Source organism: Rhipicephalus sanguineus, chromosome 8 (assembly GCF_013339695.2).
Source record: "Rhipicephalus sanguineus isolate Rsan-2018 chromosome 8, BIME_Rsan_1.4, whole genome shotgun sequence".
Taxonomy (NCBI): Eukaryota; Metazoa; Arthropoda; class Arachnida; order Ixodida; family Ixodidae; genus Rhipicephalus; species Rhipicephalus sanguineus.
Window position 1 is genome coordinate 149,998,461 of NC_051183.1, and position 10,538 is coordinate 150,008,998.

Consider the following 10,538-nt stretch of genomic DNA (forward strand, 5'->3'; position numbering starts at 1 on the left):
AGTGTATATGAAATGCACGTAATGCTGATAAATTGAGACTTATTTCCTGTTCAGCATTTCAGCTGGTTGGTTAGCTTTAGAAATTATCAATAATTCCGAAATCTACAAACACTTCTACGATGAACACCAGTGGTTGCATATTGTACACGAGCTCACATTATCAAGCACAGAATATAATTGTGAGAAGTACAGGGATCATATAATCGGCCCTCAACAGGATGGATACATAACCTCAAGATCCTGAGCGACCATGCAAAATAAAAGAAAGAAAAAAAAAAAGCCTAGCGGTAAGGGGCGCAGTTCCAGGAGTTCATTCCGGGTGGGAAGGTGTCTGACTTCTCTTTACATATGTTCTTGCCTATGCTTGTATGACTTCAAGAATGGGCGCTCGTAGGTCAACATTGCCGCTCATTAGTACGCCGGAGAAACGTCTAGAGTGTAGTCCTTATGGAGCAGCCGCGCACGCACATGCGCGCACACACGCACACAATGCGATAGCTTCTAGGAACGGGCCTTCCCCCTTCTGATGGTGTGTAAAACACACACGCACAAACAGAAAAGACGCAGTACCGGGTAGTACGTGGTTGCAACGTCTGACCCGGGACGAAGAGCCGCTTTAAACACACTTATATTCATTAATTCCTTATTTGCCCCGTTTCTCGCAGCTGCGTACGCGAAGTAGTAGCTGAATTAGAGAAGCGAGTTGGACTAGTTGGTGCGTATTAACTGCGGACATATCTACTAGCGCGAAAAACACAAAAGGACGAGGTAAAGACTGCAGATTAGCGAGCGCTGCGTCCTGTCTGCCGTGTTTACCTCGTCCTTTGTGTGTTTTTCGCACTAGTAGATATGTCCGTAGTTAGTAGCTGAACACCAAACTCTAGAGCGCGGGTACGCCGACAACGCAGACACGAAGTGTGGCCAAACCGGCACTGCCCGCGCTACCTTGGACGACTGTACCAGCCGCCGTAACCCGCGCCCGCGCAATGCGCGCACCAAACCAAGCAGAAGAAAAAAAAGAGAGAGAAAAAGAAACTGCCTCGCACGTGACAAATGACGTCGCGGAGCAGAAGCCCCGCCCTAGACGGGCGAGTTGTGAAAACCTTGGTGAAAAAGTGAAAACACCGTCTCCCTCCCTGCTCGGTGGTGCCGCTTCCCGGTGGTGCAGTCCGCGTATCGTATCGTCTCCGTCAATTTCTGGTTCCTGTGCCCAGCTAAATCCTTCCAAGGGCCCACCAAGACGCTCAACGGATCCGGGAAGGTACACGGACACTGCCCACCGCCATCTTTTGGATGTGCCCCGTGATCTCCGAGAATTATCCAGTGAATTGCCTCTGACACCCCACGCCGCCGCGCCACCACACTTCCGCCGCCTGCGCCGCGCTCCGCGGGCCCGCAACAGGAGGAGAAGAAGCGGCACTCGTGGCGACCTCTGCCGAAGCCGAAGGCAACTGATTTTGTTGTTCTGAAACCACGGGCTCGAACTATCCCTCACCGCCGTTTTCCCCGAAAAGGGAGCCGGTAGCGCACGCATCGCCCACCTCGGAGCGAACGCGAACCGGCTGGTCACAGTCGTGATGGTGCGGGACCAAAACCTTATCCTGGCCTACACCCCACATCCGCTTATTGCGGACAAACTGATTGGTGAACTCGCAGTTCCCTCATCCGTCGGACCGGTGCCCCTGTTCGGGTATCTGCGCGCGGACACCCTGGACCCCTGCTACGGAGTGGTGACAGTGCGCAGCTCCGACTCTGAAGCCGAACTTCGTCAACGCTTCTGCTGGCCGGAAGGCGAGAAATCCTCCACATCCGGCGTTTGGGCACCTCCAACAAGGTGCGGCTCACTATTGCTACGGTCCCTAGAATATACCGTACTATTGCCGGCAAGGTGAAGCCCAGTGTTGCGTTCCGCTCCCGGGAACTCTGTCGGGACGGGCGCACTCGCGCCTCAATGGCGGTGTTGCGTGACAGCAGCTTCGCGGGCTCCATCCAAGATTTATCGGCGTTGCAGCCCGGGATGCCTTCACGCCATTTCCTCGCACCCCGCGAGACTGAGACCGCCGCGTCGGTCGTTAAACTGACGGTGAATCGACCACGGCTCTTCCTCCGAATGGTTACGGAGAAGCGTTCGCCTGTCATCTCGCCTCTTCCTTTCGAGCGAGCGTCGCTGTGTTCGACCACTGATCCCAGGAGCTGGCGTCTGGAAGCCGCGGCCTGGTCGCGTGATCGTCGTCGTCTTGGAGGCGAAGAGCGTCGACGAGACGTGGGGAGTCGACCTCCGGCAGCGAAGGAGACAAGCTGCTCGGAGAAATCGCTTGTATTCTCAAACGGGCCTGCGGCCCTTTGTTTCGGGTCGCGCAGTCAAATAAAGACCCTTAAATAACCTTTGGCGGAGTTCGGAGTATCATACATCCCCAACACGAGTCACCCTTCTTTTCAAAAACGAAATATTTGTGCTTGCATGGTGAAGCTGAAACGCGCCCTCTTTGCAGACACTGAAGGGGAATGTGACGTGGCTGGACAGCTGTTTCAAGCATCTATGTGGACTGTCGAAGGCAGATAAGTGCTTTCCAAGCAAGCCTTCGTGCCAGGCCACGCGATTAAATCCTTCTCAGTAACTTATTTTCCGTTGAGGGCATTTCTTCATCTGGTTTTCGTTGTGTACTCATGAAAAACTTAGGACATTATGCTTATTCTGTAGCGCTTCGGTATCCAAAGGATTCAGTTTGGAGGTGAAGTCACATTTGGACGGTGCGCTGACGTCAAGAACCATGAAATGTGGTGAAAGAAGGGCGGTGAGTGAGTTAAGCCATTTATGCCGCTAGGTGGGTCATCGTACGCTAATGTGGAGCGCCATGGGGTGGTCGAGTGAAATGCTTTGTGCCTCCGTTTAATTGTTTACTCCGTGCCAGCGGACGGAGAGAGGCTTTTTCTTCCGCCGTTCGCGAGGCCGTTGAAGCACGATGTCCTCGCACAAAGGCAGCCGCCTCGGATCTCCTCGCCAGCGTGAATTTACTGGTTGGGCTCATGGAACGCCACCCAAAGCGTCGTGTGTTTTGCATACCGCTACGAACGACTGCTTCTTTTCATTCTTCTTTTAAGAAGCGCGTGGAAAGATCACCGACTCCATGCATCATCTATACAGCTGTGTCCACTGAAGAGGCAGAGGACACGTTCTTCAAAGTAGAAGGAATGCGGGTGAAAAAGGCTCATCGATGCCACTGAAGGAATGGAAGCTGCTGTGGCAGTGGACATTTGACGTCAGCTACGCATCAGTGACTCAGAACCTGTGCTGTGTAATTGAGCATTCGTTTTCGGGACATAGCAGTCGCAAAGACAGAGGGTGCGAGGCACGGAGGTTTGTTGTCGCCCGAAAGTCGGCTGTATTGCCCGTTCTCATAAATATGCAAGGCCTTTGAAAACTGTGTTTTAAAAGGCATATTTATGTTGCAAAAGAGGTTGATACTACATAAATGGAATCCCATCCCATGTTCTATCTGTTATGAATGGCAGTGTGTGGTGCAGCATGCCAAATTTTGTTGCCGCATGCTGCAATACTTATTACGAACCCCAGTGCGAAGGTCGCGTAATGTTTAACTGCGCACCAGTGGCCGAAGCTTTTGCTATTTTCCAGACTGCTTGCGTAAAATCGCTGAAACATTTATAGCCACTTTTCAGGTTGCTTGCTGCAGAAATACACTGACGCATACCCACAGCAGGGACTTCCAGCTGTTTTTCAGATCGCTCTTAGAAACACGTTGATGCACATCCACAGTAGGATCCACAGTAGGAACTTTCGTACTGTGCTTCTTCAAGTGCGGGAGCTTCGGGTTCTTGATGTCCCCGATTTACGTTAGTTATTTCGGAGTTCCGTAACATTTTCAGAGGTTCTTTGGGAAGCGTCCAAGTAGGCAAGATGCAAGGTCGCATGTGCATCTTCATGTGAACGTATTTAAAGCGCCAATATGAATGCATTTATGCTTAAGTAAGCGATTCCTTCGTTACATACGCGCGCAATATTCCAGCTCCTTCTCTAGTGCTGCCATCTGCGCCCCCTTGAACTAAAGGACCACAACTAGCGCCACCTAGGTTACGCTTACGTAACCTTTATCTGGAGAATAAACAGTTCCACTTCTGCTCTCGTCTGGGCTGGTCCCGTATTCATCGCGGTCCAACAACAACGCAACATAACACCTTCCTTGCAAGAAGACGTATGCTACCAGTGTGTGTGTGTGCTCCTGAAGAGCTCGTCCACCTCAGGCCACATGGACTGTTATTGCGCTATGTTCCTTTATTGTGTGCTTCTGTGCGTACCACACATTACGCAACAGATCCAAAGATACACAGTTCAAATGTAACGGTTCAGCCAGCTGCCACAGTTCGGACCAGTTGACCAATCATCTGCGATTGTCACAAAAGTCGCATAGGCTTAACATTTCTTGCGTATAATATTAAGGTATGCCATGAAAAGGGGTTCTTTCCACTGGCACCAAGGGCGAACGTGCGATAATTCTTCTCTAAGAATGGTGTGCCGTGAGTAGCGTGTGTTAGTGTTAGCCGTAGGAAATATGATAGCTCTATGTCCCAACAAGGCTGGACCGTATTCGAACTATAGTGGCTCGTATCCTGTGTAATTGTAAAACTGTTTGCTCGGAAAGGTGACCACCTGCAGAATATGAGGCCCAGAAAGTAACATACCAGCTACGTGTCTGATCATGTGCTTTTGTTTTGTATATTATTGAACTGTTCGCCGTGAAAGTCACCGCCAGCACAGTTGAACCTTAAGGCGTGCACCCGAGCTACGATCATGTGCTTTTGTTTTGTATATCATTGAACTGCTCGCCGTGAAGGTAACCGACAGCACAGTCTGATACCACAGGATTTTGTATTCGAGCTACGTTTCAGATCATATGCTTTTGTTTTGTATATTATTGAACTGCTCGCCGTGAAGGTGACCGACAGCGGAATCTGAACCACGGGACGTTGTATCCGGGCTACGTGTTAGACCGTGCGCCTACGTGACCGGTGTTTTGTGTGTGTGAGTTAATGGTTCACCCGTGAAGGACACCGAAAGTAAAGTGTGAACCACGGTAGCAACCAGTGCCTACGTGACCGTTTCAAGGATGCATCGAAACTACACTGGAAGCTGAGACCGGCGCCCGGAGAAGCGTATAAAAACGGCCCGATCCTATACTTCGACAGTCTGCTCTGCGCCGGAGAGGAAATCCACGCTGGGCAACTCCCGGGACACACAACGCAGCAAACAACACGTCCGGAAACTCAACACCCCCAGTCAGTGCCCCAGTCATCGCGGAGCCGCCGCCGAACCGTCTCGCCTAAAGTCCCTAGATTTTTCCCTGTTCTAGGGACTTTAGGCTCACCAGCTTCAAGGGTCGCTTATGAACGGTGCCGGTGTCGAAGGACTCTGCTGCGCCGGGTTACGTATGTCATTCTCTTGAACTTAGTGGACTGCGGACTCCAATTATTTGTTCGGCTCTTGCTGTTTGGTAATTCATCTGATATTGCTCAGTATCTCTACATATTTGAGTTTTCATGCATGCTGCACTTATTTGAATAATTGTGGAATGTATAATTAGCTCACCTTTGTATTCAAAGATAGCTGTTCCGTTCGATTGGAAATATCTTTATCTTTGTTTCAACTCATTATTAAAGTTTTTTTGTGTGTTCTTTGATGGGAGAAGGCCCTTGACTCCTTCATACCGGCGACTGGCGCAAGCCATACACCAGAGGCCCAACCCCCATGCCACATCTTGGGAGGAGCTCGTGCTTCGGCCCCGAGTCGTGACAGTGATATCGTTCCTATTAGTACGTTTTGTTGCAACTTTTAATTTAAAATTCGCATAAGTGTTTTTAGATGCAAGACGTGGTCGCCGCATTTATACTTCATAGCGACGCCAGTGCGTGTGCCGCACGATTTTTTGCTTCCGTATTCCCTTCTGTGGAAGTACATAAAGAGGATCTGTGCATCTTCGAGGTGAGCAGGCGCGAAGGCACTGTAGAAAATACAAAAGTAAAGAAACGGAGCAGGCCCGTCCTAAGCAGAAACATCTGAAGAAGCCCTGGAGGGAAGTGGGGCCCGAAAGGCGAAAACCGCATGCGAGGAGGAAACCCTCTCCCCAACTGGGACGGGGGCCGGCGGCTGGAAACGGAGGCCAGTTGCGACCCAGAGACTGAGAAAAAGAAGACGTTTTTGTATTGATCCTGTGAATATAGTGAGTTATTTCCTTATTACTAAAGCTTTCTCGTGTGACTTTCTGACGAGTTTCCGTCCAAAAGTGTAACGAACAGAATTCACAACAGGCACCTTCGCCAGAACAACTTGCTGGACATCGATATGGACCTAACTGTTCTATTCTGCAGGAAAGTCACGACCGGGTGCGAGCCTCAGTCGCAGAGGCTTTGTGCGTGACATTGCGTAGCCTCGCTTACCCAAATCGACTGTGTGATCTCGACCTCTGCTTCAGTCGCCATATCCTCTAAAGACCCTGCGTGCAACGTATTGCACATTCAGATTTTAGCGCCCCTTAAACAAAATGAGCTAAAAGCGAAACCGAAACACAGTATACAAGCTACAGTAGGGACTGGTAGTGCCATCTATTGATGTTTCAAGCAACTGTAGGCGCTGGGTGGCGCTCATGCTAACAAACAAAAATGGCGTCTTTCAGTCCGGAGGCTTTCTATCGACGCCGCCAAGGTAAATTGTTTTCATGTATTTAAAAATGCTTTGATGCTCTTGAATATTGTTTTACGAGCTCATGAAAGACTAAGGTCTCATTCACTATCGTTATTTTTGCCTGTGCTTTTCCGTTTTCTTCTTCATTTCACTCGTAAATTCGATGTGCAACAGGTTGCACGCCAGGACAATGTTGAGTCTTTGTGCCTACATTTGGCAGAACCCGTTATCTTGATTTGCTCTTTCTCTGTATTGAAATTAGGGTTCTATTTATTGCAAATAAATAATAAAAAGTATCTTTAGATGACACCGATGCCTCTGCCCTCGAAATTCTTGAGAGGATTGCGGCAAATGGGGACAATTCCGACTTGGACTTGTCAGACTCGGAAGATTCCCCGGATGGTGCAGAAGCGAATGAGCAGTGCGACGGAATTCTAGGTAATATTTCGTGGACTTCGTTCGTTACAATTGTACTGCACCCCACTTCTGTCCCGTTAGATACATTTTTATATTTATTACAGATCAAGAGGAGCTGGATTACTACTACGATTCGGACACCGATGTCGATGACGGCGATGACGTTGTTTCCAATCCAGTCATGCCTTCTTGCGAAAGGTGGCCTCGGAAGCAAGTATACGCATCTGTCCTTCCCGACTTACCTAATGCACCGTCGTCTACGGCCGACGAAAGAGACGGCTGGTATGCAAATAGCTACTACTCAAGATACATGGATGACTAGGCTTTCGAACTTCTCCACGAAATGACAGAAGTATCGTACCTCCAGCGCACAGGACGGTCGTTAAACTCATCTCCTGGGGAAATGAAGGTATTCCTTGGAGCTACATTGCTCATGAGCTGCTTGGGTTATCCTCGAGCGAGAATGTATTGGAGCCAAGGAACTCGTGTCGCCGCCGTAGCCGACAAGATAACCAGGGATCGTTTTTTTCTGATCCGATCGAACCTGAAGGTCGTCAACGACCTCGCTGTTTCCGATGAAGATAAAGAAGCCGATCGGCTATGGAAAGTCCGTCCTCTTCTTGATATCATTAGAAACGCTTGCCTCGCACTGCCGCGCTCACCAAACATCTGCGTTGACGAGCAAATTATACCCTTCACCGGTAAGTGCCCAGTGAAGCAGTTCGTTCCAGGGAAGCCCAACCCGACAGGCTTGAAGAACTTTATCTTAGCAAGCCCTCAAGGCCTTGTCTTAGATTTTGAAATCTTTCAGGGAAAGGGGAGCCTCGCACAAAAGAAAAAACATGGAATCGGTGCCTCCGTTGTGCTGAAGCTTGCAGCGACTCTGCCGCGTGGAAGCTCGCTTTATTTCGACCGATATTTCACAGGCACACATCTTCTTGAGTCATTGGCTGAAAAGAATATCAGGGGGACAGGGACAATCATGAAATCACGTCTTCCGAAAGGGCTCAAACTCAAAGGTGACCGTGAAATGCGTGCGGAAGGTCGTGGGGCAATGTCACAGTGTGTCAGCACTGTCTCTAACATATGCATCACGAATTGGTATGACAACAAACCAATCGTGTTGGCCTCCACCCACGTGGGCATGGGGCCTGTGGATGACTGCAGACGATTTTCGAAGCAAGAGCGAAAGAAAGTTGCTGTCAAGAGACCCGCAGTGGTCGCAGAGTACAACACTTGCATGGGGGGTGTTGATCTCTGCGACAGAATGTTGAGCTTCTACCCCACTACCATGCGCACAAAGAAGTGGACGATTCGTACTCTCATCTTCATGATGGATGTCGGAGTCGTGAACTCATGGCTGCTTTACAAGCAAGACCATCGAGATCTGGGTACACACAGAAAGAACATCATGCAACTGCTAGACTTCAAGCTCGAGCTCGCCCATTTTCTGCTTGCCTCTGACAAGGGGTTTGCTTCAACTGAAAGTGATTGCGAAGCTTTGCAACTGCGAAAGCCAGCAGTTGTGCCACTTCCCTCACCATCTGTGCGCAACCTGAGTGCGTCACACATGCCAGAGATCGTAGACCAAAAGTCCGCAAGCAGGTGTCGGAACCCCGGCTGCTGCGAGAGGACCAAATTCCGATGCTGCAAGTGTAACCTGTTCCTGTGCTTGACAGCTGGCCGCAACTGTTTCAAAGCATTTCACAAGAAATGAGACCAGAGAGATCAATAAAAGCGTGTGTCTATGATATCATGTTCCACGGTTTTTTTTTGACGACATAGTCCCAGTGTGCAATCTATTGCACATCTGATAATTTTTCAACGCAACGTCATAGAAGATAAAGAATGACATCAGAATTATCTGTGTATGGTAATTCAATTAGTTAAAAAAATAACTGGTTTTACTACGTCATGTCTCGGGTCTCAGGAGGATATACAGATAGAAACGGTCAAGGTGCCTTTGGTCGCAAAAAATGCTTTAATAAAAAAATAATAGGAAGGAGCGTCATGTCACATAGCCAGGATTAAAAGGCTGCCACTCTTTGGCGCACCGCATCCCATCCCATCTGTGGCGATTACACGCGAGTGAAGTCGGTATCACAAAGTTGCTAGAGCATTTATAAAATCTGCTTAATGGCATAATCGCCCCGCGCATAATGCACGAAGCCGTGATACCGCGCTTGTTTGTAACCTGAGTTCCCATTCCCAGCAGGTACCACTATTGAGTGAGATCGGAGTGATGCTGCCTCTACATCCAAATATTAGCAGCTGGGTTGGATTCAAAACACGTGTTTTGGTTTATTCGCCCAGTAGGCTTAGTAAAAGGAAACGGCCTTATTGCCTGCACATGGCCTCTTAGATGGCGGCGTACGTGGCATCGTTCTAGCTCGGAGACCGGATATGATTGCGTGCTTGCACGACAGAGGGCGCCACAAGCAAAGCAAGGTGCCAGCTTCGGCTCACCTAAGGCTCCCAGAGTTTATTTTTTTCATTCCTTTCTCCACAATCTAGTGCCAGGAATTCAGCGCTAACGGAACGTAACGCTTCTCGGACTCGCTTAAAGCGCGGCACCATTCTCGTAATTTTGCTGCGGCCCGTTCGACGAGCACGTAGGTTTTCTCACACAGTTGCCTTACGCAGACGGTGGTCGACATCCCGCCTACGACGCCGCTAATAACGACGTACTAAAGGAGAGGTAGTGGTAAGAATATAGGCACCAGGTCTTGAACTCGTATGGAAGACGGTGTTTTTCAAGGCCGCTACCACACATATTACGGGGTATAATGATTGATATCTGATTTCGATTTCTGATCGAAACAAAACAAGATAAAAGAAATAGGCAAGCAATACACAAATAAGTATGCCAGCAACCCCGTGTCCATGCTGTACACTAACACAATTGTATTCCGTTAACGTACCTCCGATCTTACGTCCAGTTCCGGCTCGCACTTCCGGACTATAAGGTCTGCACATGCGGCATTTTCATTCAGATTGAATATTGATTACTGGTCTCTTGAACCACGTCCACATTCCGCAAAAAATTAAGAAAATAAATAAAAACGCAAATATAATGAGACTTTTTAAATCCCTATTACAAAATCAAGAGTAATCAGAAAGGCAATATTGCCACGCCCACTTCTTGTCTTGTTTTGATGTATTCGGGTGTGACCGGCAGGGACGGTTATCAACGCTCGACGCTGTTCGGGAAACAATGTTCGAGAAGCTTCGCGATTGTAGTAGATCGTTTTGTTAATACTGCGCGCCGCACGCGAATGTGCCAGCTTTGTCGAGAGATAACGCCGCCACCAGCGACATTGCTGGAAAGTTCGATAGCGCCTGTATAAAAGCCGACGCGCTTGACCACTTGTCAGTTGATCGACGGTCGACGCTCTGTTCGCCGCTATCAGCGTGTAGCTGTAGTTTG

The 10,538-nt window shown here is 49.1% G+C and overlaps 1 protein-coding gene across 1 annotated transcript; it reads left to right on the plus strand.

Annotated features, from left to right (window-relative positions):
* Positions 1-8,255: 8,255 nt before the first annotated feature.
* LOC119403584 (piggyBac transposable element-derived protein 3-like) lies at positions 8,256-8,828 on the plus strand. The gene has a single exon (XM_037670510.1). It carries the CDS (start codon positions 8,256-8,258, stop codon positions 8,826-8,828), a length of 573 nt encoding a protein of 190 aa, XP_037526438.1.
* Positions 8,829-10,538: the final 1,710 nt, after the last annotated feature.

Excerpts from the sequence above, each read along its gene's own strand:
- LOC119403584 (XM_037670510.1), top strand. The coding sequence starts at position 8,256 with ATGGGGCCTGTGGATGACTGCAGACGATTTTCGAAGCAAGAGCGAAAG.